The sequence below is a fragment of the Rana temporaria genome, chromosome 6, assembly GCF_905171775.1.
Source record: "Rana temporaria chromosome 6, aRanTem1.1, whole genome shotgun sequence".
Classification (NCBI taxonomy): Eukaryota; Metazoa; Chordata; class Amphibia; order Anura; family Ranidae; genus Rana; species Rana temporaria.
Genome location: NC_053494.1, coordinates 131,079,510 through 131,107,370, shown reverse-complemented (window position 1 = coordinate 131,107,370; position 27,861 = coordinate 131,079,510). Strand labels below are relative to the sequence as shown.

General features: G+C 42.2%; 1 protein-coding gene across 1 annotated transcript in view; it reads left to right on the top strand.

The window, feature by feature from the left end:
- NME9 (NME/NM23 family member 9) overlaps window positions 1-27,861 on the top strand; it is a 66,958-nt gene that overhangs the window by 16,448 nt on the left and 22,649 nt on the right. The window contains exons 2-12 of the mRNA XM_040357374.1: window positions 533-590; window positions 4,425-4,528; window positions 6,659-6,730; window positions 10,673-10,789; window positions 15,839-15,914; window positions 17,328-17,410; window positions 17,517-17,609; window positions 19,344-19,495; window positions 24,498-24,688; window positions 26,965-27,109; window positions 27,227-27,334. Of these exons, the coding sequence (XP_040213308.1) occupies window positions 533-590; window positions 4,425-4,528; window positions 6,659-6,730; window positions 10,673-10,789; window positions 15,839-15,914; window positions 17,328-17,410; window positions 17,517-17,609; window positions 19,344-19,495; window positions 24,498-24,688; window positions 26,965-27,109; window positions 27,227-27,334 (1,199 nt within the window). The remainder of the gene's footprint in view (window positions 1-532; window positions 591-4,424; window positions 4,529-6,658; window positions 6,731-10,672; window positions 10,790-15,838; window positions 15,915-17,327; window positions 17,411-17,516; window positions 17,610-19,343; window positions 19,496-24,497; window positions 24,689-26,964; window positions 27,110-27,226; window positions 27,335-27,861) is intronic.

Here is a 27,861-nt window from a genome sequence, read left to right as displayed (position 1 = left end):
TAGTTGCCCCTGGCCCCAACTTCCTTCATCCACAAAAAAAAAAAATTGTCAGCAGGCAGCGGCCGCCGTACATTTTGAATGTAAGTTAGGGCACCCTGGGGGACAATTGCCACCTTGCCGCCCAGCCCGCCCCTGTCTGTGCTGCTGCGAACAGCCAGCCTGTTCAAACCAATGACATGCGGGTGACTGCACAGATCTTTATAGATCTTCATGCACATCTCTGAGTGTGCATCCCTGTGGGGTCGATGCACAGCACAGAATGTAGTCTGGTTAATTCAGCTGAGGCTTGAGCACGTTCTTGAAGCCAGGAAAGGGCTGCAAAGAGCCTAGAAAATATTCTAAACACTTGGACGCAGCAAAGGATAAAATAAAGCATGGCAATTGATTATGTTACACAGCACTTGAACTAAATACCATTTATTTACGGTTTAAATCTATTTTAAATGCAAATATGCAAATAAACATTGCCATTATATAACCCTTCCAGTCCTAATTGTTTTAATAACTTTACATCTTTTCTTTTCATTGTCAGGTTATCATAAGTAATCAGGAGCAGTGGGAGGAGACTCTCTCTTCCAAAGGACTCCTAGGTAAACCACCATGAATATAATTTAAAGTGACCTTTAGTCAGAAAATTAAGTCCTGCATGATCACGCATGTGTAGCCTCAGATTTTATTATTTAAATAATAATAAAATGTACCATCATTCAGAGTTGATTCGAAAAGAAGTGGGGGATCGGGGAATAGAGAGGTAGCGGCTGCTAGTACCGCAAACTCACACCAACTATCACCCAGACAAAGTATGTATGAATGGACTTTCTCTGTACTGATAACACAAATCAATATGGTAAAAAAATCATTTATTATACATAAAATTATACAGCTTAAACAGGACTAAGATAATCAACCTCACTTTAGTTACAGAGGTAGAGGTCTTCCTATGACTCCACCTCACAATCTTAGATACCCTACGGTCTTCCGTTTTAAATTCTATTGCTGTAACTAAAGTGAGGTTGATTGATTGTCTTAGTCCTGTTTTTTAAGCTGTATAATTTTATGTATAATACATTTTTTACCATATTGATTTGTGTTATCAGTACTGAGAAAGTCTATTCATATATACCGTATTTATCGGGGTATTGCGCGCTCCGGCGTATAGTGCGCACCCCTAAAGTGGACCCACATCCCTGTGAAAAAAAGATTTTAGTACTTACAGTTTTGGTGTCTTGCGCGGCGGCCTCGTCGGGTCCGTAGTCCGTCTGCGGCCTCTGTGGTGTCCTCGTCGGGTCCGGTGTCCTTCTGCGGTGTCCTCCCCGCTCAATCTTCGCTTCCCGTGCTGAGTTTGAACTACTGCGCCGGCATATACTGAGCGCAGTACACTTGTGTATAGTCGGGCAGGCTCGTCTCCTCTCACGGTCACGTCCTGTACGTCCAGGACGTGACTGTGAGAGGAGCCGAGCCTGCCCGACTATACACAAGTGTACTGCGCTCGGTATATGCCGACGCAGTAGTTCAAACTCAGCGCGGGAAGCGGGTATCGGTGTATATCGCGCACCCACGATTTTGCCCTGAATTTCAGGGCAAAAAAGTGCGCGGTATACGCCGATAAATACGGTACTTTGTCTGGGTGATAGTTGGTGTGAGTTTGCGGTACTAGCAGCCGCTACCTCTCTATTCCCCGATTCCCCCCTTCTTTCCTGCATGATCACATCAGACTGGCCCCTTTTGCAGGTATAGATATATAAAACTTTAAAAATAAGTGTCTATAATAAAATCCAGTAAGGCACTGTGTCATGCTGCTCTGCACATGCTCAGTTACTCTCTATTCTCTGCACTGTGCCTAAAATCAGAGCCATGAGAGGCTGATCAGCTGACAGCTTTAAGATTTACTGTTGCTGAAGGTATAAGAAAGCAACAGGAATGACAGACTGCCTGATAGAAACAATTGAGTGCTGTCCATGAGCCTTTTTTATTTGCACTAATATACAATTTTTCAGGACAAGCTGAAAGACCTAATATGATTTGTGTCAGATTGCTTTGTCTATCAATCTTTAACCACACATACAATAAGGAGACTTTTATGACTTTCAGAGCATGTATCTAAAGCAATTGCTGCCTAACAATTTCCTTGCTTTATGAAACATTGGGCTAGCCTCAAAGCATGGTGATTGATTAAGGAGACAGTGTGGCTATAAATATTGGGATATGTTCCTTACTCATTTGAGCACAGAAAAGTACTTAGATGGATGGTGAAATGTCTCATACATTGGAGAACATGTCCACTTGAATATGGCTGCTATTAGCTGTACAATGACCTGGAAAAAGAAAAAACCTTTACAGACATCAGCCAAAGATTTCTCTTTTATGAACAAAAGTGCTCTACATAATTGCCAGAGTGGGCTCCGTTTTTGTAAATTTTTCCTATGGTACACATACACATCTATGTGTTTTTCAGAAGCAGCGTTTTTGGAAAGGGTCAAGGACTTTTTTTGCCTGCAGCAGATTGCGTTTTGCGTGTAAAAGACTTCGATAAACCAACACCAAAAACACAGTGTTGCGTCTTTGATGCATTTTTGCATGTGTTTTGCATTTTATGTCTAATAGGAAAGGTTCCTTGACAAACTGTGAATAGCTGGTTGTTAAGGATTGGGCGGCCGCCGCATCCTTAACAACCGACGACTGATCAGCTGTCAGTTTGATTCCCCGCTGACAGCTGAATATAAAACAAAAGAATGCTGACATAAAAAAACATTAAAAAAACGTGTATGCCCCCCCCCCCCCCCCCCAATCCTTACCAGGCCCTTCAGGTCTGGTACAGATTTTAATGAGAACCCCACACAAAAAAAAACATTGTGAGACCACCCCCCAAAATCCATACCAGACCCTTATACGAGCATGCAGCCCAGGAAAGGAACCATACCAGGCCACATGCCCTCAACATGGGGGGGGTGCTTTGGGGTAAGGGGACCCAAAACACATTGTCCTTATGTTGATAAGGACAAGGGTCTCTTCCCAACAACCCTGGCCCAGTGGTTGTGGGGGGTGTGGAGGGGGTGACTTATCGGAATCTGTAAGCCCCCTTTAACAAGAGGGGCCCCAGATCCCTTCCACCTATGTGAATGAGTATGGGGTACATAATACCCCTACTCATTCACCTAAAAAAAAGTGTAGTTCTGCACCTGACGAAAGCTCTCACACAGTTTTTTTTAGACGTTTTTTAATGCCGGCATTCTTTTGTTTATATTCAGCTGTCAGCGGGGAATCCTGCTGACGGCTGATATAAAATGGTCATTAAGGACACAGTGGCTGTCCAATCCTTAACAACCGGCCATTCACAATTTGTTAAGGAGCCTTTCCTATTAAAAAAAAAGCAAAAGCAAAATGCATGCAAAACGTGTGTCCAAAAACGCGCCAGGACCTCATCAACCTCATAGATGTGAGCCTTAATATAGACAGACAGTTACTATCCATTAGGCTGGACTTTGAAGTAAAATACTTTCTATCATATTCATATTTATCCCAAGCATATCACATAAAAGTACAGTTTCTGGCATTGATAGCTATAATACAGAAGAAAATGTACACAAGCATGCACATTTTATATTCTAGGTTACAATTTTGGGATTTGCAACTGCCTGCCGTGTCACTGGCTGTGGATATTGAAAGGCAAGGGTGGCCTCTTGTTCAATTCCCAGCCAAGCACCCCTGGAAGCAGAGGTGGGGACTGCCAAGGAAGCAGAAAGGCACAGATGTCGAACAGTTGGACCAGTGAACTTGAGCTTGAAAGTATTGATGGCAGATGAGCAAAACCTGGAGTCAGGTCACAAGTTCAGTAACAACCAGGCAGATAGGCACCAAATCATAAAAAGAGTCTAGGTCACAGACAGGCAAGGGTTGGAACCATGCAGGCAGCAAGGTACCAAATCAGAAGGCAGAAACTTGGTCAAGAGTCCTGGCCAAGGTTGGTAACATATATGATCAGCAGACATGAATTGGCAAAGGTAATCCAGAGAAGAGTCAGACGTAGTCGAGTCAGGAATGGAGTCACACAGACTTTGGGAACACAGATCACAGGGAATAAGCTTAAAGACAATTCCGCAATGATATCATTCCAACCCTAAGTTAAATAGATCATGAAGGTGCCAGCGCTGTGTTGTGCATGCACCTATGCGTGTGCCCATCTTTGCACGCTTAGAAAAGCTCATATGCTCAGGAATATGTGCATGTTTGTGCACGCGCTTGGAATAAGCAAGGCTGGCATGAGTTTCTTGACAGTACCTGTTTCCTCTATCAAGGATTACAATAAAAAGGCCAAACTTGCATCTTGTTTAGCGTTTGATAGATGGTTTCTCAATAACGTCTTTTACTTTGGATTGTGACCTGACAAATAATATGCTGATGCCGATGATCTGTTTTTTTCTTAGTGGTGGACCTGTATCAGGCCTGGTGTGGTCCTTGCAAAACAGCTGTCAGCTTATTCCGAAAAATTAAGAATGAACTGGGTGACGATCTCTTGCAGTTTGCTGTGGTAAGAATGTGTGTAGAGTTACTGAACAGTATGTAAAAACTGAAATACATAATTTTACAGCTTCAATACGAACACTTTTTCCCGCTTGCTGCCCAGGCCAATTTTCAGGTTTCAGCACCGTCACACTTTGATTGACAGTTGCGCAGTAATGCAACACTGTACCACTGTACCCAAATTACATTATTATCATTTTTTTTCCCACACAAATAGAGCTTTCGTAAGGTGGTATTTAATCACCCCTTTTTTATTTTCTATTTTTTGCTGGGTAAACGAAAAAAAGACAGAACATTTTGAAAAAAAAAAGTGTTTTTCTTTGTTTCTTTTATAACATTTTACAAATAAATATTCTTTCTTCATAAATTTAGGCCAAAATGTATTCTGCTACATTTCTTTGGTAAAAATAACACACATCAGTGTATATTATTTAATCTGTAGGAAGGTTATAGAGTGCACAAACTATGGTATATACTGTTAGGTAGATTCAGGTAGATTGGAATATCTTTAGGGCGGCGTAGCCTAGCCTGTTTAGGCTACACCGCCGTAAATTAACTAGGCTAGTAGTGATTTTCAATCTACTTACCTGCTAATCTACGGCGGTGTAGCCTCAAACGAGCGGGCGCCTAATTCAAATGACTTGGAGGGGGGCGTGTATCATGGCAATGAGGCTTGACCTCACGTTTTTGAAGTTTTTTTACACTGCGCATGCGCCGGGCGACTACATTTCCGAGTGTGCATTGCGGCTAAGTACGCCGTACGGGCCTATTGATTTCGACGTGGACGTAAACGACTTAAATCCCGATTCGCGGACAACTTACGCGAACGACGTAAAAATTTCGAATTTTGCGGCGGGAACGGCGGCCATACTTAACATTACTATTCCACTAGAGCATAGCTCTAACTTTAGGCAGCCTATCCCTTACGGAAACAACGTAATTCGACTGCGTCGGCCTGGCGTACATTCGTGAATCGGTGTATCCCCTCATTTACATAATCTACGCCGGCCGCAATGGAAGCGCCATCTAGCAGCTACCATAAAAATTGCAAGCTAAGATAGAACGGCGCAAGCCGTCCTATCTTAGCTTTGTTTAAGCGTATCTCTGTTTGAGCATACGCTTAAACATTTTTGAGTGTGGTGGTGATCAGGGACACTGACTGATGACAGTATATATATATATATATATATATATATATATATATATATATGTATTATTACTTTTTTTTTCACAATTTTCTTCTTTTACATACATTGACCAGGGCAATGCAGTGCTACCGTAGTAACACTTTACTACTCTGGGGAGGTGATCAGTATTTTTTTTTTAACAGACTATGATTGTTTATAACTGTTAATTTTACAGTTATAAGCAACATTTTTTTCTGAATAAAAACTTTTCGATCAGCGTTTACTTTTGTGATTAGCTGTGATTGGCCACAGCTAATCACATGGTAGAGATGGGCTGTGATTGGCCCTGTCTGTACCATGCAATCACTGTGACCAATGACAGAGCTCACCACAATAGTATACAATGAAAGGCATGAATTAGCGCTTGTGCACTTATTATTATGGCTGGTTTTACACTTTGCTGTTGCCTTAACACATGCTCATTAATTATGTCATGCTCATTTGTTTGGAATGAGCTGTGGATGCACAGGAATGGACCAAAAAGCATACATGCAGCATTTTTCCGTCAAAGCTGTAACATGTGTGCGTTGGAGCTGTGTTACCTTAGTGATTTGGATGTCATTTAGTATGACTTGTTCATCCATTTTTCAAACCATGTTTTCATGCTTTTATTCTATATGTTTTCCAAATGTTGCTAGGCAAAGACTACTGTTTCCAGGAGTCTTAGTAACGATTCATTTACAGCACATGCAAACGCATGTATCATGAATTTTGATGCGCTTCTATCGACTTATATGGGCCACATCACGCAGATCGCTGGATGAAAAAATGTAACCGTGATACACAGCAAAGCATATATGGGAATCAGACCCATTAAAAAAAATGGGATGCCAAGTATCATGCGTGACACATGGGTGTGAATCGGGATTTAGTCAGTGGTGCTTTTAAAGAAGAGTTTATACAGATTTTGCCTTGTTTGATGTCTACTAACAATATATTTTCTGTTGCAGGCTGAAGCTGATAGTATTGATGCACTCGAGAAATACAGAGGCAAATGCGAACCCACTTTTCTTTTCTTTGCTGTGAGTTATATTTAGGGCCACTGGAAGAACAAAAATACCTAAACACCAAACTGCTTAATAATTGAGAGCTAATTATACTGTAACAATTACCAGTTTATATTCAAGAATATGACTCTTTGTTGAGCAGCTCATTATGTAACTCTATCAACATCCTTGAAAATAATAATTATATTAACCACTTGCTTACTGGGCACATATACCCCCTTCCTGCCCAGGCGAAATATCAGCTTTCAGCACTGTCACGCTTTGAATGACAATTGCGCGGTCGTGCGACGTGGCTCCCAAACAAAATTGACGTCCTTTTTTTTCCCACCTCTGCGGTTTTTATTTTTTGCGATATAAACAAAAACAAAAAACGTTTTTTTTTTAACTTTTTGCTATATCAAATATCCAATAAAAAAAAAAATGTATTTTCTCAGTTTAGGCCGATACGTATTCTTCTACATATTTTTGGTAAAAAAAAAAACGCAATAAGCGTATAGTGATTGGTTTGCGCAAAAGTTATAGCGCCAACAAAATAGGGTATAGAATTATGACATTGTTTTTTTTACTAGTAATGGCGGCGATCTGCGATTTTTGTCACGACTGTGATATTACGACAGACACATTGGACACTTTTGACACATTTTTGGGACCATTCACATTCATACAGCAAACAATAATATAAATATGCACTGATTACTGTACAAATGTGACTGGCAGGGAAGGGGTTAACACTAGGGGGCGAGGAAGGGGTTAATGTGTGCCCTGCATAGTGTTTCTAACTGTGGGGGGAGGGGAGTGACTGGGGGAGGTGACCGATGGTTATCCCTATATACAAGGGACACACCATCGGTCTCCTCTCCCTGACAGGACATGGATCTGTGTTTACACACAGAGATCCATGTCCCTGTCTCTGTGACTGCCGATTGCGGGTGCCCGGTGAACATTGCGGCCGCCAGGCACGCGCATCGGCACCTGAGTGACGCGGCGGGCGCTCGCGCGCCCCCCAGTGGCTGGAGGCCGTATATAGACGGCCTCCCGGCAATTAACATCCACATTGCGGCCGTAGAAAGTCGTCTGGCCGGCGGGTAGTGGTTAATAAATATCTGGACTAGATATGAGTACAGGAAAATTAAAGGTGCAGCTGGCCCAGTGGTGTATTTAGGTTTTGTTCTGCCCTAGGCCTGACTAAACTCATGCACCCCCTAATGCAATGTAAGGATGGCGCGCGGAGGAGGATAGGCAGAGCATTAGGCTCTGCCTCCGCCAGTTAAATTACGTGCACCCGGTCTGGTCAGTCACTGCCTATTTTTTTGCTGCCTCCCCACAAAGTGTCAGCCTAGGCCAAGACACAGCATTGTCCACAGTACCACCCTGTGATGACAGCCCAAAAGTACTTGTATTATGCACATACTGCACATTGGACATGAAGGCATTTACACATTCTTAAAAAGAAATTAAAAACATGCACTCCACAACTTCTGAGGCTGCAGATACTCTAATGAAATTGACCTTTAGCCAAGGTTCAGACTGATGTGGTGCGGGGAACTGCAAGAGATTCTGAGAGGAATTGCACTGCATTCCTGTTCAAATCACATTCGGTTCTTTGCAGTGCAATTTGAGCCCATTCATTTTGTATGGTTTAACTGGCACCACACCTGCACCAAAAAGGTACATGAACTTTTTTATAACCATGTTGGAATCAGACTGCATGGGTACCCATGCAATCCAATTCAGCCAATCGCACTGTGTTTCAACTCCTGCCAGCCTTCTAATGTAAGCAGCTGTTAGAATCGACTGAAACCCAGATACGGTGTCTGTTGTGATCTAAAAGCTGCTCCTCTTCACTGGCTGTGTGGCTGTCCCTCTCACCAATGTCATCATATACAAAGCAGGACCAGCAGTCCTGAGCTGTAGAAGTTGACTACCCACCCTCATTCCAGAACTGGATTGAAGTCAGTATTAGACTCTGCTAACCCCCCTAAGGCCGGGTTCACACCTATGCAAATTGGATGCGGGTTTCCCTGCATCCAATTCGCATAGCAGGAGAATGTGACCGTTTCTCTATGGAGCCGGTTCACATATCTCCTGGGCGGCTGCGGAGCGCACTGCACAGAACAGAATTGCGCGTCTTTGGCTCTGTTTCAGGGCCGAATTCAGGCAAAGATTTGTCCCTGAAATGGAGAACAGTATTGCACAGCATTCCTGTGCTATCAGCAGCCCGGTTCAAGTGTGAACTGAGCCTTAAAGGCCATTAGAGATTTACTATGTGCTAACTGTTCTTACTTGCTTGTTAAAGAGGAAGTCAACCCTGATTGTTTTTTTCTTGCTCTTTAATTCCCTGCAAAGGTAAAGCATAATGGGCCACTATGCATCGCATAGTAGCCCATTATGTGTCACTTGCCTGAAACCGAAGCCATGTCACCGCTGTCCCTGGAAACGTCCATCTTCACCCTTCTTCCTTCTGGGGCCGCGGACTCCGTCTTTGTGACTGGCCAGAGACACGTGATGTCACTCCCGCGCATGCGTGAGGAAGTCGCCAGTCACGGCATGATCCCTTTAGAAACAGCGCGATCGTGCCCTTTCTAAAGTGGGCATTCGCCGATGACGTCGGTGCATCGGCATATTCGAAATATCTCCTAAACTGTGTGGGTTTAGGAGATATTTCCAGCACCTACAGGTAAGCCACTTTAAGAAAATATAAAAACAGAAATGTGCTGCTTAGTCCCTAGGGTAATCACTGGACATTCTGCATAGCAAACACAGACCATGTCTTAGGGTTGCACATGATTTCCAACACACTGCCATTAATAGCTATTTGTTCTGCAAAGCCACCAAGCCTGTCAGTGCAATCCTGCAGGTTCCTCAATGGTCCCAGCACATTCAGTGCATTTTTGTCGGTGCCATAATTTTCTGTGTAAATACAATTTGTGATTCAGAATACTAAAGCTGCTGGGTATACATGTTTTACAAATTGTCCTGCTTCAATCCGTGTATATCCCTCTCATCAGTTTGTACCTAGCCGCTGCCTGGGGGTTCCCGTCGTCCTCTCTCTCTTGCTCGCTCCTACTCCTATCGTCATAAAAAGACCCCACCCCGGGCTCGGGAGCAGATGAAATGATGACGTGTGGAGGAAGGTAGGTGGAGCATTAGGCTCCGCCTCCACCATGTTTAACTACGTGCACTCAGTCTGGCCAATCACCGGCCGTTCTATGGGGGCACCAGCCGCTCCTCCCTGGCATAAGTACGCCTCATACTGCCAAGTGCCATGCTACAGAATCCCGGCCACGGAAGGCTGTATCTAATGAATCCCGGCCGCGGGAGCCTGGACTCAGGAGGATGGTGGGGGGGTGGCTATTTTTCCGCCCCCCTGCAAAGTGCCATCCTAGGCCTGGGCCTTGTCGGCCTAGGCCAAGATACAGCACTGAGCTGCCCATGAGTTATTACATCTTGGGACCATAAAAACTGTTGATTTTGAGTCCAGAAACTATAACTACACAGAATAAAGTGACATTTATTTTTACTTCATAATTCTTTTCTTTATTTCTATGTGATGTGTAAGTCTTTAGTAGGTTACTGTGACTTATATAAACAGAAATATAGCTCTTATAAAGAGATTGGCATCATTAGAACTGATGTTTAAGATATGGCTGGGTGCCTGTTCAGATTTTGCACCAAGGCGCTGTACTTTCTTATTTTACTACTTTACTTTGTGTATTTTTTGGGGTCTTGTAAGATTAATTTTTACCCAAACCCAGAACTCTAGAAGGCGGTGATTGCCATGGATTATCCGCACATACAGCAATGTTTTGCAGAACTAAGAGTACCTGCTCAAAGAAACAAGTCACAAATATATAAGATCATTTTATTTTTGTACTCTAATCATTATCATTGAAAAAAATGTCTTTGATTTTGTATACTATTTAGTTGTCTGATTTATGACTGCTATTTTCTTGCAAGGGAGGGGAACTTGTAGCCGTAGTGAGAGGAGCCAATGCTCCATTACTGCAGAAAACTATCATAGACCAACTTGAAGCAGAGAAGAAAGTTTTGAACCAAGGCCTAGATCGCAAAGTGGTAAGAAACAGTTATTTATTTTTTGCATATATACAGTTGTGTAGATGTAGGATAAAGTTCCAGACATTATAGCTTAGCATCTGCCCCGTATCAATTTAAATATAATTTTTGTTAGTCCTAATATCTCTGTTTCCATGGATCTACATGAGCACTAATACCACTGTCCTAATTTTCACTGTCTATTTACCTAAAAGAAAGTTAAAGAAGATTTTCGGTTCCATCACCACCCTAGAGTTCTACATAAAACAAATGTTCTCTTTGAGAAATGTCCTTTACCATTTGGAAAGAATGGTACATTAATTTCTGGCGCCAATTAACTGGTGCAGGTATTGTTGAGTGTTCAAGAAAACTTCAGCTCCCCTGCATGCTCTGGCTCCACACTTAATCCTAGGAATTTAGCTCCCACCCCCCCACCCCCCTGACCCTTTACCTAACTTTGATAAGACGTTATTTCTTAACTGAATCCTTAACTGAATCCTCAGTATTTAACTTTAACCCTTATTCTGATCCCAACATTTAATCCCTAAATCCTAACAATAACCCTAAACCTAACAATCTAACATACAGTATAACCTAACCCCTAATACTACTCGTAACCCATGAAAACCCAGACTTACCTTATTAGAACCAAATATTTGCAGTCCAATATGGGATGCTACCAGTACCCAAACAAACTGTTTTCCATGTAAAGTGAGTTTCATACCTGTGTGTTTTTTTTTTTTTTTTTACAAAGTAGAACTTCTTTTAATAAATGAAATCTGAAGATGGCTCAAGGATGAGAAACCACACACATGACACATTGGGGTTGATTTCTTAATGGGAAAGTGAAATTTCACCACATTCACTAAGCTTTAGGGAAAATTCCTTTGCACTGTGCAACTCTCCTTGCATAGTGAACAGCCCTTTTGCCTTTAGTAAATCAACCCTATTATGCACTACTGCATTTACTTCATAAGTACTGGCATGTCAATCTCATAATAAATGGATAATATGTTTCAATCCCCTCATATCTACTTTGCTCTATCTTCTTTGTTGTAAGTCATCCTATAAATGTCAGAGAACTCAGAACAGAGGTTGATAATTGCAAACATTGTGGCAGATTTAACAAGGACTTGCAATAATTAGGTCATGTAGACTGGTTTACAATAAGGTATTAAAGTTCTCCTCCGAGTGTCAGACGTGGTCATTATCCTACACAGAAGTGTCCTAATATGTTGAACATTTTTGCATGGTCACTGAGGATTGAGACGATTAATATGCAAAAATAAAATGAACCTTTTGCTACAACTGTTTGGTGAGTTTAGGTAAAGCTTATGAGTCCTATTATAAATGAGGGTGGCAAGAGGATCTGACCTTTATCATTCTCTGTGTGATTTTTACCTGCCTGGTACCACCCCTCAACCTGTGATAAGAAATATACAGTAAGTCATGGTTGTGATATTAGTGTTAAGTGTCTTAAACTGCTTGCCGACTGCCTCACGCACTTATACGTCGGCAGAATGGCACGGGCAGGCAAAGCAACGTATATATACGTTGCTTTGAATCTACTGTTTAGCGGGCCCTGTGGTCTCCGTGACCGTACCCGCAGACTCGATGTCCCGCGATCGTGTCACGGAACGGCAGAATGGGGGGATGCCTTTGTAAACAAGGCATCTCCTTGTTCTGCCTAGTGACAGGACACTGATCGTCTGCTCCCTCTCATCGGGAGCAGTGATCAGTGTCGTGTCACAGTAAGCCCCACCCCCACACAGTTGGAATCACTCCCTAGGACACACTTAACCCCTCCTCGGCCCCTAGTGTTTAACCCCTTCACTGCCAGTGTAATTTACATTTTTTTATAGCACTGATCGCTGTATAAATGACAATGGTCCCAAAACAGCATCAAAAGTGTCCACCATAATGTCGCAGTCACGATAAAAATCGCAGATCGTCGCCATAACTAGTAAGAAAAAAAATTATAATAAAAATGCCATAAAACTACCCCCTATTTTGTAGACGGTATAGCTTTTGCGCAAACCAATCAATATACGCTTATTGTGATTTTTTTTTTACCAAAAATATGTAAAATACATATCAGCCTAAACTGAAGAATAAAATTGTTTTTTTTTTATATATTTTTGGGGGATATTTATTATAGCAAAAAAGTTAAAAATACTGCTTTTTTTTTCAAAATTGTCGCTCTATTTTTGTTTATAGTGCAAAAAATAAAAACCGTGGAGTAATCAAATACCACCAAAAGAAAGCTCTATTTGTGGGGTAAAAAAGGACATCAATTTTGTTTGGGAACCATGTCGCACGACCGCACAATTGTCAGTTAAGCGACGCAGTGCCGAATCGAAAAAGTAGCCCAGTCATTTGGCAGCCAAATCCTCCGGGGCTGAAGTGGTTACGAAAAAACATTTAGGCTCGGTTCACATATGTAAGCATTGGATGCGTTTTGAACTGCATCCACCACATCCTTCTCTATAGAGTCGATTCACATATCTGCAGGCCAACCGCGGTCCATTTTTAAAAAGAGTCCTGTGCGTTTTTCAGTCTGGTTCAGGTGTGATTCCAAGTAAAAGTTGAATAAAAAGACAAAAAAAACATGCCGGACTCTTTAAAAAACACAATGAAACTGTGGCTGGATAAATGTGAACTGAGCCTTATTGTTTTATGGAAGATAAAATGAAGATACAAAATGAGTACATTGACTGAATCAGCAACTCTCTATGAAATGTGTTCTAATGTTTTCTTAAATAGAAATTAGTAGATTCTTTGTTTTACTGTGTAAAGCTTCATGAACATGGGTGCATTTGCCCATGCAGTGTAAAGATACTGCTTATTTATGGTGTCCCAGATGTCCTAGTGCTGCCACCCATAAATGGGTGAAGGCAGCAGTACATAGCTATTTGTGTAAAGTAGTGCATGTGCACAGATATAATGCACAGAGCACACCTTAGGTGCCCTCGGAGTATTACATCTGTGTATGTGCGCTACAGCTGCGTACAATGTATTCACCCATTCATAACATATAACCCCAAAAAATCCTGCCCTTATCCCACCCAAAAACTACACTCAAAAAAGTGAAAATAAGATATACAAGAATTACAATAAAACATGTGAGAGCCACCTGGTAAGCTTGAACACACAGAAATATTCAGAAAAAAAAAATCAATTTCACGGTGAATGTCCCAGCGACTTATCGGTGTTCAGATCGACACACACCGTGAAAAAGTGCTCATAATGGTGCCATCCCCACATAGACTCATGCCTTTTACCAGAAGTATATGATCTCAGATTATAGAGCTCTCACTCGCAAATACAGAAACAGTAAGCATGGCCGCAATCACCCTGGGTGGAGCCTCATCTGTGATGTCATCGCACATGAGCTGGCTGGCAAGGAACGGGGCCATGCTTGCTGTTTCTGTATTTTCTGAATACAGTAAGTGCAATATATGCTTTAAAATTAACATTTGGTTTTAGCTTGTGTGAGGGATTAGCTCGTGGGGATCACCTTTTCTGAAATCAGTCTGTAAGCAGGCACTTTCTTTTAAGTCTGGCGGATGCCAGATTTTATTTATAAACGGTTTGCAGATTAAAATAAACAAAACAGTAAATTAAATCCTTGCCGTCCGGCGCTAAACTAAACAAACAGGATCTCCTCTCTATACAGTGTGGGGCTAGTCCCTGACACCCACAAAACATGCAGTAAAGCAAACCTTTTCAGTCCAGCACTCAGCGCTCCCCTCACTCAGGTCCCTTCCTGAGTTTCAAGCCAGAGCCCTGTTGTGCTCTCTTCCTGGACATTTAAAGTCCAGCTGATTGTGGACTCCAGTGGACCCAAACATCCGGACCGGAACCCTAGCCAGGCCCAGAGGCTGTAAAACCCGGAATGGATTCCGGTTCAGTCTCTCATGATAGAACGTATGCGAGGTGAAATGTACCTATGATCATGTATCGCACCTCGCATAGCGTCACACTTGTTACACTATGAAGTTTCCTTCTCCTTTCACACATGCATGAGAGTTACTATGAGTCAGCACATACAAGCACACATCAGCTGATATGCTTGGATGACAACCTTATTGAGATTGGATCTGGACGAGCTCCTTTCTATCTGCTGAGCCTATTTTAAATCTTTGTAGCGAGTAAGACCTCTATAATCAGAGATCATATACTTCTGGTAAGAGGCGAGAGTCTGTGGAGATGGCACCCTTATGAGCACTTTTTTACTCTGTCTATGAAAGATTTTTTTTACAAATTTTACAAATTGTTTTATTTGTATATGTAGCAATTTATTTATATGCATTGCTGTTTTCACTTTTGAGGTTTCATCACTTAAAGTGGATGTAAACTCAATTCATGAAATTTGGGCTGGGCACGTATATCTGCAGTGTTTTCTTATCTTTCTTCAAAACACTGTGTCCCCTAGCTTTCTCCTGCTCTGCCATTCTGTTATCAGCCTGATAACTTCTGAAAAGTTCTCCTTCAACTGAGATAAAAGCAGCCTGAGTGTTGGGGAGGATGCTATAAATAGATTAGCACAGAGCTGAGCTATTCAACCAACAGCACTAAAAGTCTCTACTTCTGTGGAGAGAGGGTGTGTGCCTTTCCTCCAATCAGCTGTCTTGGCTGTATGCCCAGGTTTCCCTGCAGTGCTGAGCAGGCAGAGAAAATCTCTAAACAGGATCTGAACTTTCTAAAGAATATATAAAGCTGAATAAAGCAGATATACATGTAAAAATTATATAGGGAGATTTGTTTCATCTCTGTGTATCATCTAAGGCTGTTCACCTCACTGGGTATATATGAGGGTTTACATCCACTTTAAAGGAGTGCACTGGTTTATTTTTTCAGATTATTCACCCATTCATGTCTCTAGCCAGCTGTATGCAGCTCTAGGACACCTGACTCACCAGAAGTATATGTATTTACACTGCACAGGCAAATACTCCCATGTGTGCAGCCTATTAAAAAAAGCATTAACAGCTTACTGCTTGTTTAGAGCAGATTTCATGTGTAAGGCTCATTACAATGTATTAGGGAATCACTTTAATGTTTTCTAAGGTAAAAGATGAGGCACTTCTAGAGGAAGAAGAGGAGATGTCACCTATCCCAACACAGGCTGAGGACGATGAACTGTGTAAGTAAAAATTAAGTGAGCAATTCAGTTTTCCACATATTAAGGGGTTTCCCACTCAAATTGAACTACAGAACTGAGATGACTGTCACCCATTCAAACTGTTTTTTTGCTGGCAACAATTTGGTGTTTTGAGGAACCCACCATCAAGCTTGATTTTGCAGCCTGGCTATCCCAATCCCTATTCCTCCTACCTGATTTGTGTGTCAGTTCCTCCTCTTACTATTTACATGAGGATAGTTTTTTCAAACATAACTTTCTTATTCACAGTCCCTCTGGCTGATCATTGCATTTATCACACAGAAATAATGCAATATATTCTTGTTTTAGAAGTTCATCATTTTCATTTTACATTCTATTTTTTTTTTTAATACAAACAATTTTATTAAGGATAAGAAAAAAGGATAAGTACAGACAATGGGGCATATTCTTAAAGATCTGAGGTGGCGGAACGTATGTCCTTTACGTTACGCCGCCGCAAGTTTAAGTGGCAAGTGCCTGATTCCCAAACCACTTACCTGTAAACTTGCGGCGGCGTCGCGTAAAGTCCACCCGCGCAAGCCCTCCTAATTCAAATGATCCTGGTAGGGGGCGTGGATCATTTAAATTAGGCGCGCTCCCGCGCCGATCGTAATGCGCATGCTCCGTCGGATAAATTACCCGACATGCATTGCGCTAAATGACGTCTCACGGACGTCATTTGTTTTGACTGTAACGTAAATGGCGTCCAGCGCCATTCATGGACGACTTACGCAAACAACGTTAAAATTTTGACGCGGGATCGACGGCCATACTTAACATTGAGTACGCCACCTAGGGGGCATGTTTATCTTTACGCCGCGTATCGCTTACGGAAACGACGTTAAAACACTACGGCGGGCAAGCGTACGTTAGAGAATCGGCGTGACTAGTCATTTGCATATTCTACGCTGACCGCCACCTAGCGGTCAGCGTAAATATTGCAGCCTAAGATACAACGGCGCAGGCCGTCGTATCTTAGGCATGTTTAAGCGTATCTCAGTTTGAGAATACACTTAAACATAGGATCGGACTTACGTCGGCGTATCTACTGATACGCCGGCGTAAATTATTTGAGAATATGACCCAATGTCGGGATACAACCCAGATGCAGTTGTGAACAATATAAACGGAATCTTTAAAATCGGTAGTCTAATAGGATAAGAACAGTCAAACCCGGGGTGGGCTATATATAGGGAGCGTCCCAGGATCAAATGACATTGAGATACAAAAATAAGAACAGAGAAAAAAAATAACAAAGGAACAATGAAAATCAGAATTCAAAACAAACAATTCACTGCTTTACAAAACTGTTTTGCTAAACCAATATAGGTAGGATATTTGTAATGAGCCGATCGGTACCAGTTATCCATTTTACATTTTATTATATTGTTGTAGTACCAACAGGGAAGTCTTACACAGTGGCTATTATTAAACCGGATGCTGTCGCTCATGGAAAGACAGATGAAATAATAATGAAGGTAAGAAATATATATCTTTTAATGTTAATGATATTTTTAAAACTTTTTGGTGAGTACGTTAGAAATGTGAATAAAACATACTATAAAATGATTGTGTTTATCTCAGATACAGGAGGCTGGGTTTGAGATTTTGGCTGATGAAGAGAAAATGATGACTGAGTCTGAAGCCAGAGACTTCTATCAACACAGAGCAGGAGAGGTATATATTGACTTTATGATCCTAAGATCTGTTAAATACATGCAGATAAAGAGAGTAGTCCTTCAAGTATTCATAGATTTCTGGGCAGCAAAGTCTGCAAAAATGTCCCCTTTAGATATGCCCAGGCTTATTTTAATAATTCAAATATTCACTAAAGATGAATCTTCCCAGTGCATGTATTTTAAATGACTGATTGATTCACCAGCGAATGTTTCGTTAAAGTTGCCTTCACAACTTTATAAACATTTTCTAGTGTGTATATTTTGTAAGTTTGTAGTTTATCAATACGAGTTTCTAACCCTTCCATTAACAGGTACTGCCTGGCAAGCCCCACAGTTTGTCAGTTTTTACAGTACAAGCATTCACAGTAAGGCCTCGTATACATGGGCAAGAATCTCGTCAGCAAAAAAAAATTGTTTTTCCCGGCGAGATTCTTGGCAAGAATCTCTTGCCACCCGAGTGTACACACTGACCGCGGTTCTCTTGAAAGGCAAGAACGCGGTGACGTCATCGAGTACGACGAGCATGCGCTCGTCACATTCGATGCCGTCGCCGCCATCTTGCTTCACCCTACTCTATTTTTCTCGTCGAGATTCTGGCCAGATTTCCAGACGAGAAATCTGAAAGCCTCGTACACACGAATGGTTGTGTGTACGAGGCCTTAGGGCTCTTTCACATGATCCGTGATGATCCACCCCGTGAACCTCCGCTTTCTCAGCGGGATCACTCCGCTGAGCCGGCGGATGACAGGGCGGTCCCCGCACACTGTGCAGGGACCACCCTGTCAGATCTCCACTCTCCCCTATGGGGGGATCGGATGAACACGGACCGTCTGTCCATGTTCACCCGATCCGATCCGCAGACGGATGGAAAAATAGGGTTTTCCTTCGTCTGCAGAATCGGAGGATTGCGGATGTGGATGAGATCGGGTGTCAGCGGACACCCGCAATCTTATAGGGATCAATGTATGTCCCTTTTTCATCCGTAAACGGATTGATGAAAAAGCGGACATACGGTCCGCCCGTGTGAAAGAGCCCTTACACTTTATGGTGAAACCAGTGGCTGCCTATACCTCCCCCTGCAACCTTTCCTGAAGACTCTTCTGTAACAGTAGGCTATCAGGGCCAACCTCACTAACATGTGAACAGTAGCTAAAAGCATGTCAGAGAGATGGTGCCCACTTATTGAGGTTATAAGGCAGCTGTACTGTGGGGAGTTTGTTTTAGAGTGAACCTTGCATGAATTTTTTTAAATAACAATCCCCTCCCAACCCCAAAAAACTTATAAAAGGGTGCCAAAAATAAGGCATTGTAGAAAAAAAAATTACTTACCTTAAATCCTGACTTCCCACCATTTACTGGTAACTTCACTGTGCATCACTGCTGCCTTCAAGAAAAGCCAACACTACAAATGATTATTTTTGGCACCCTTTTGTAATATTTTCTTCTGGTGTAAAAGTGTTATCGAAGCAGACCCTGTATTTTTATGCAAATTTCACTTCAACTTTTTTGTCATGATGTTATTTGGATGCTAGTATTTGGTACAGTTTGCACTTTTTCAGAAACCAGAACAAATTTGTCATAAGAATAGAGAACTCCATGCAGCATTGTACACTAAAAAAAATTAGCTTTACTAGATGCCCTGACATATATGAAATTACTTCAAATGTTTACTATGGTAAACATTCATCATTACAGCATATGTATGATGAATCACTGCTGTATTTTTGAACAGGAGAAATTTCAAGAGCTGATACAATTTATGTCTAGTGGCCCATGTCATGTTCTTATAATATCCAAATCTGGAGAAGAGGATGTGATCCCTGCATGGAGAGAGTTTATTGGTCCAACTGATGTAGAAATCGCCAAGAAAGAAAAGCCTGAAAGGTTAGTGAATAGTTGTAATTGTCTTGGGCTGCTTTGCAATAACCATGCTATAAAGTTGTGCAGTAGTAGTACATTTTATATGAATATTACTTTTTAATTTCGTAATTCTGTCATAGTCAAATTATGCTTTAGGGCAATTTTGGTTCATTTGGTGCATTGCAGTAACGTGTGTTAATGCAATGAACATTTTAATATTTGACATGCATTAGCATGTGATGATGTCATGATTTTTGAATAGTCCTCCTAGCCTAGCTTAATTTAGAAAACTACAGGGACTTCTCACAGCTCCTAGATGCTAAGCACATAATCTAAGAAAATACACAATAACAATGCACATAAAGGCACTAAAACACAGTTCGATAAATGGATGAAAAAAATTTATGAAAATGAAAGCACATTGGTGTGAACCCATTATTGTCCATTCCTATAAATTGGCAGCCCATTTAAAATATTTTTTTCCAACAAAGGGACATTACCACTTCTGCAAGTGTTTGTGTGTGTGCGTGTGTTTGGCTGCCTTCATACCCTTATGGACTCAAGGCATCTCTGATGTCTCCCCTCAAAACATTTTGTTCAGAGGCTACAAACTGCAGTTTTGCATTTTGCCTCCTCTATGCTTCATGCCGTCAAACATGCTTAGTGCACTCAGTAAAATGCAGACTTGGTCACTGCTTTGGACCAGTTGTACAAGACTGAACTCAATATCCTGACAGCATAGGACAAAAGGATTCTGTCCTTGGATTGGCCCATGTCTCCAAGCCCCAAGACCAGGCAGCCTTGATCTACCCATCCCAAGCCATAGTCTGTCAGACAAGGTAGGAGACCTAGACTCCCTGTGAGCACAAGGAATGTGGTTGTCAGAGGAAGCCTGGATGCCAGTCAACATCTTGGAGTTCAGGAGGATTTATCTTGCCCTTCAGTGCTTGGACCCCCCCCCCCCCAGTCTGGGGACTTCCATTCAGGGTCCAATTAGATGACACAATAGCAGTGGCATACATAAATCACCAAGGCGGTACCAGAAGTCAGGCTGCTCTTTGAGAAGCAGAGGTGATCTTGACTTGAGTGGAACTACATGTTCTGGTTCTCTCCGCAGTACACATTCCTGGCATTGCAAATTGGCACGTGGACTTTTTGTGCCACCAATGGCTGAATACCAGAGTGATCCATTTACCTGGAGTTGTATCACCAAGTTTTCTTCGTGTGGGGGGGGGGGGCAGATGTAGACCTAATGGGCTTCAGAATCAATCACAAACTGGACAGATATGTTTCCCAGTCCAGGGATCTTCAGTTTTTTGGGGTAGATGTGTTCTAGTTACTCCATCAAATCAGTTTAACGTAATTTTTGGTTCCACCTCTTAAGCTCCTGCCTCGTCTACTTCAAAGTATAGAGAGAAGGCATTCCAGTGGTTTTTATTGCTCCAAATTGGCCCAGGAGAGCGTGGTACTCGGACATAGTCAGCATCAGCAGCACATTGCGGGTGGTTTTAACCCTTTCTCAGCCACTAGCGGGGGTTAAAAGCGCCCCACTAGCGGCCGAAATGCGCCTCAAATCCGCCCATAGGTTCGGCAGTAAAAATACAGCTGTTTTACCACCGACGCTATGGGCGGCTCAGTGTGAAAGGGGTCTAAGAGTTGAAGTAGATCCCGACAGGCGTTAGATAACTGTACAAAAGTGGTAGGGTCCAGGTCACGCTTGTGAAGAGTTTTGAGTTCTGCAATAGTGGACAGGAGGTGGCGGATATTGTTGGCTCTTATCTTTTTGAGGTAGGAGACATGCTGTATGAGCACACCCGCACCACACATTTTAGGGCTTCTCATTGATTGAGGGGGGAGGTAGTGTCTGAGGAGGGATCGGACACAAATTTCCGAATGGTTTTTGAGATGTCAGCTACACAGACAGGGTCTCATAGGTGATTGTCATTGAGCCTCCATTGTGTGCCCCTGCGGGGTTTTGTCGTGGGACGTGCCAGGGTCAGATAGACTGAGGCGTGATCAGACCATAGTAGGTAACCAATGGATGCTTGGAGGGGGGGTATCAAGCAGAGATTGTGAGATCAAAAAGTGTTTGAGTGTGCTATATGAGTTGTGTGCTGTGGAATAATGTCTGTAATCCCTCTCTGTGAGATGTTGGACACGCCAGACATCCACCAGATGGGAAGAGTTTAGAAGGGATTTGATGCTGGTCAGTGTAGAGAAAGGAACCAAGGACTTACCCGAGGATGTGTCTGCAGACGGGGACAAGGCGATGTTGGGATCTCCACCGATGATAAAGCAGGGGCCCCCAAAGGAGGATAGTGTGGTGAGAACGGAAGAGAGGAACCAAGCCTGATCCACGTTAGGAACGTATATGTTGGCCACTGTGAAGAGAAAATTATTTAGTTGCAGCTTGAGAAAGATGAAGCGACCAGGGAGTCTAGGACCTCAGGGTTGAAAGATTTATGGAAAGCGATGGAGACCCCTTTAGATTTGTCATGAGGGTTAGTACTGTGGTACCATTGTTGATAAAATCTATTGTGTAGGGTGGGTATAAAGCCTGTGTGATAATGAGTTTCCTGCAGTAGTAGGATATTGAAGCACATTTTGTGAAAGTGATAAAGGATCTGGCCCTGCTTCTCCGGTATGTTAAACCCCCTGCACTTAAAAGATGCTAAATTAATTGGGCAATCAGTCGCCATATGGTATGCAGATGGAGGAGGGGGGGGGGTAGGAAAATCATGTGTCTCATGTGTCAGCAGCTCTTGGAAAGAGGAGGAAAGGAGAGTGATGTAAGTCAAGGCAACCTTAAACATATAAGCACAATTGTCTTAGTCACAGTCACCGTTGCCAGTGGGAAAAATGGAGTGAATTCACTTAGGACCAATGGGAAAGTTTAATTAACTGTAACAAAAAAGACCACTAGGTGGCTCCAAAGGACTACAAGTAAGGGATACAAAAAAACTTACAGCATGGTATACAGCAGCATACCATACAGTGCCCATAATGGCACTGAGAAAAATAAAACCTTTAGGGAGGTGCGGGGAAAACTCGCAGAGGAAGGGCAGCCCTCTGGTCCGTGGCTCCACAGGGTATCAAACAGTAATAAAAAAAACAGTAATTAAACAGACTAATGTTGAAACGTAAATGCATGGTAATGGTTTTAAACAGATTAGGGGAAACTCTAGACATTGAGGGGTATGTAGTTGAACTGGGGGTGAGTGTAATGTAGGAGGCATTGGTGACGAGCAGCAGCGTAACTTAAACATATACCTTGAAGTGTCAGAAAGACATTGTACATAAGGAGGCACATATGGTGATCTAATTAACTAGACCAACCTGGAAGGAAAGATTAAAATTAACATGAATGTAATATGAATAACAGTGCAGGTTATAGGACGAATGTACTTTGAGGACAAAAAAAAAAACTGACATTATGAAGCAGAGTAATAACATGCAGGGGAGGCAAACTTCAGAGGCATTGTGCCTATATATGCCCTGGATTGTCACAGGGGCATTACCTGCAATGGGGAAATAACCAGGATAATCGTAGGATTCAATCGTTGGGGTCCTGTTGAGACATAGGTCTGGGGTTGCGTTTGCAGCCCTGTTTCTGCCATTGTGGGGTAAAGGGCAAGCCAGGGGTAGTTGGTGTGAACGGCCAATCCGGAAAGAGACTGGTGGGTGCTCCAGCGTGCTCAGGAATGAAGGTAAGTGTTCATGGTATGGAAGATGGTGGTTTTACCCTTGTGGTGTACCCAGAGGTGGAAGGGGAATCACTATTGATATTTTATCTGGCTAGATTGTAAAAGCTGTGTAAGCGGTTTCAGTGCCCTCCTCATCGCCAGTGTCTGACGTGAAAGATCTGGGAGAAGCATCACAGGAGTGTCGTTGAAGAGGATAGTGTTCTGCGAGCTGGCAGCTCTCATAATTTCCTCCTCGATCCTGTAAAAGTGGATCCGGCACAGGGTATCTTGCACAAAGGAGGGGTCAGGGGTCCGGGGGCCTGAGGTCCTGTGCACACAGTCCAGTTCAGTGAGGTCATTTTTGGGGCATTGTAGTAATTGGTTAAAGATAGCTGTCACGGCCAGGTGCAGATTTTTGGGGTCTACCGTCTCAGGAATCCCATCTATGTGGATGTTATTGCAATGATTGTGTCGTCTTGTTGGTAGGAAAGCTGTTGTAGCATGACGGTGTGAGTGTTAAGGATTTTGTCATGAGCTTGCACAGTGTTGCTGAAGCCATCTGTGGTACTTTCTATGTCCTCAAAGCGGGCTCCCATGTCCTTTTTAAGGTCAGAGATTTCCTTTTTGTATGCTTTTTCAATCCTGTGGACACAGTGTTCAAAGTCAGCTTTAGTGGGCAGGGATCTAATATAGCTGTGCAGGGATCTCATCTGTGACTCCATTTCCCAGCCCTCACCCGAGCCCAGGAAGGCATTGGAGCGGCTTCTGGTGAGGGAGTAGGAAGCGGCTGTGTGAGCTCACCTGTGTGTGCAGGGCCGAGTCAGAGCGGGCTGGGGACCGCGGGGACGGTGGTGCCGGCGCCATCTTGGATTCTGAGTGGTTCTGCGTGGCAGCCTTAGATCTGCCAAAATAGTCCACTAGATCGCCTCCTCGTCGGTTCCAGCTGGTGCCCTTCTCATTGTCTTGTGCTTATCCTTCCCCATGTGCGGTGTTTCGGGGGAGTTTCCTAACGAAATGCAGACCATGGAGCGGAGGGACCAGGGAGCCATGAGAGATCACGTCTCACTGCTCCATACGGCAAGCCACACCCCAAGCTTTTCTATTTGGTAGTATCCAGTCACCTGGAGCTGTGTCCTGTCATGTACGTCAAAAAAGGAATTTTACAGGTAAGTCAACATTAGCGTTTTTTTGTTCTCTATTGTTTTTCCCCCTAATTAATTATGGTTTGTGTATTTCACTGTTGATATGAGCTGTTTTCTTTTTTTGATAGTATAAAGCTGCTATTACAGTTTGTAAAGTAACAACATATGCATCTTCTTTTTTTTCTTTCTTTTTTTTTTTAGTTTGCGAGCTCAGTATGGTACAGAGGTTCTTTACAATGCTGTACATGGAAGCAATGACCATGAACAAGCTAGCAGAGAATTAGCCTTCTTCTTTCCCACTTTTAAGCAACAACACACAGAGGAATCAGCCTCAAAAAGTCCAGAGAGGACCCTCGCACTGATTAGACCAGATGTCTTAAGAGACAGGAAAGGTATGTTATATGAACATACTGTATGATACCCTATTTAGTGGAGTTTTTGCTGGTGGTGCTCTGGAAACTATTGCATGGGGTTCAAAGGCAATAAACAGGAAAAGCTAAATGGGTACGGTACATGTTTAAGTTCTTTTCCTATAAGCATATTCTCTAGACACAAAAAGCCAACACAACCATTCCTTGTAGTGGAAAGCTCACAAGTATGCACATCATTAATGATCACTTCCTAAACGGAATTTCATGAAGAGGCTTTGGTCTTTTTGAAACCTCCTGCAGACAGAAGAAAGTAGAATGTGTGATGTTACATTTCTGTTAGCTGACATTATAAAAAAAATGATAATTTTTGGTATCTGCTTCAGGAAATGTGTACAACTTTAGCTTATTATGTGAAGGCAAGAAACAAAACACAAAAACGTTCTTTGCCTGCAAATTCTAAAGCGCGTGTTGTTGGTCTTGCCACAATTTGACCACAATCACAATTCACCACAGCAGGATGTGCTTAATTTTTTTAAATCCATACTCTTTTTTTTTTTAGGGGGGGGGGGGGGGGGCGGCTGGTGTTAAAAATAAATGATGGGCCCCAGGAGCCAGTTGTGCTAGGTATGCTAATGACTCACAAATTTTTCTGGCAGAATTAGCAGGTATTTTTTGCACTTATCGAACAGATATTAAAAAAAAAAAATTCAAAGTTCTGTTTAGTAGAACAAAAGGGACACAATAGGAAAAGATCTTTGTTAAGCCTCGTACACACAATCGGACTTCCAACCAACTTATGGCCATAATTGTCTGACGAACATGCTGTGTCGGATAATCCGACCGTGTGTATGCTCCATCAGACAATTATTGGCTGAATTAACGACAACAAAAGTTGGCTGTTCATGCTCACCAACTGTTGGGCAATAAATCTGTTACGTTGGTTTATCCGATCATGTGTACGCAAGTCTGTCCAAATAAAATCCAAAGTACAAAAACGCATGCTCGGAACCTATGCTAAACATCAGACAACAATAGCAGAAGTTGCCCAAAGGGTGGCAGTAAAGAGCTGAAAAACCATGTGGTTTGGTGAATGTTGGCTGAAAATGTTGTGCAATTTGTATGCAGAACAAGTTCACGGCCAACGCCCTTTAGACCAAATTCCATGGAAAAGTTGGTTGAAAGTCCGATCGTGTGAAGGAGGCTTTAAAGTATAACTAAAGGCAAAACTTTATTTTTAGTTTTGGATAGAGTGGAAAGGGATTAGAACACCTGTCAGTTTTCATGGTTGTCTGTTAAGGAGATTCACCCTCTCTATTTGTCCGGTTTATCATTATCATTGAAATTAAAATAAATTACCCTAATTTTGGGTTGTCCCCAGAAAAGTAATAGAGGGGAAATCTTCCAATGGCTACAATAGTTCTGGTGACCTAGGGATTCCCATTTCCTGTTTGGTTATGGGACAGGATAGTTCTACTTTAAGATTTCTAACCCCTTGTTAGAATAAATAATGCACATCTAGTTTATAACTGATAATGAAGACCTGCCAACACAGTACAGGCACGATTAATTATGGCAAGCATAACTCCCGAGCCCCCTCCTTAACATTACCTAGAATCAGAAAGCTAGGTAAAGCCTCGTACACACACAATTGGACTTCCATCTGACTTTTCCGTGGATTCTGGTCCAAAGGGCGTTGGCCGTGAACTTGTTCTGCATACACACGGCCCAACATTTGCAGCCAGCGTTTACCAAAATCGCAGGGTTTTTCAGCTCTTTACCACCACCCTTTGGGCAACTTCTTGTTGTCTGATGTTTAGCATTGGTTCCGAGCATGCATGTTTGTACTTTGGATTTTAGTTGGACAGACTTGTGTACACACGATTGGATAAACCGACATAACAGATTTATTGCCAGACAGTTGGTGAGCATGAACAGCTAACATTTGTTGTCGTTAATTCAGCCAACAATTGTCTGATGGAGCATACACACGGTCGGATTATCCGACACAACACGTCCATCAGACAATTATGGCCATAAAATTGGATCGTGTGTACGGGCCTTAAGATTCTGATTAAAAACAAGCAAAAGTAAACAGTAATTTTAAATATTTTATTTTATGTTTTGCTCTGTGAATTGAAATATTTAACAAATATACATCAGGGGTTATCCCAATTTGGCTGCAAAAGTGGAACTATTTTTAAGGCAATGTAAGCTAACGTGCATGTAGTAACATACTTCAATGAACTTTACAAATCTAAAGGGTCCATCAAAATTTCCTTCAATTGCTTTTTATTCAGATGAAGTTTTGCAAAGCATTCGTGAGGCGGGCTTCTCTATAGCAATGCAAAAGGAAATTATGCTCAGTGAGCAACAGGTTGAGGAGTTCTACAGTGAACATGTAAATGAAGACTATTACCCAGCGCTTAAACAGCAAATGACCTGGTAAATACTTTTGCAAGCTGCATTGATTTTACCCTTATTGTAATAAAGCAGTCTGTTTTAGTTAAATGTATGTTATAATCCATTTATGTGGGTATCTTATGTATAAAACCTTGACAGTGGCCCCGTTCTTGCCCTGGCACTGGTAAAGACCAACGCGGTAAAGCAGTGGAGAGGTTTGCTAGGACCTGCCCGGATTACAGAAGCACTAAATGAAGCACCAGACAGGTAAGACAACGTTATTTCATATCATCTCAGAGAAACGCTGTGGCTAATGTACCGTTTTTTTTTTTGAGCATGATAGTGTTATTTTACCTTTTTGTTTTTTATGTTTCTCATATTACTGTTTTTGTGTTGCATTAAAAGGAGCTTAGCCAGAAAATCAACTAAAAATGTTGTCTTCTAAGGTTAAAGTGGAACTTTACCCATAACAAACTTGATAAAAATAATGTTCTTTAGCAAGGAACACATTCCACATTATTAATTATGCTACTTAAATTAGTGTGTGCTGAAAATTGCCTCCAGAATTGTTCCTGTTTCTTCTTGCTGAAGGCTGCCATTTTGCAAATTTGGCACAGTGCCTAAAAATGGAGAGCAACTGAGCATGTGCAGAGCAGGGTAAGACGGTGTATTGCTGGATTTAAACAGTATAGACACTTATTTTGTAATGTTTTACATAGCTATACCTGCAAATGAGGCTAGCCTGAAGTGATCTAGCGGGAGTTAAATTTCTGACTAAAGTTCAATTTTAATGG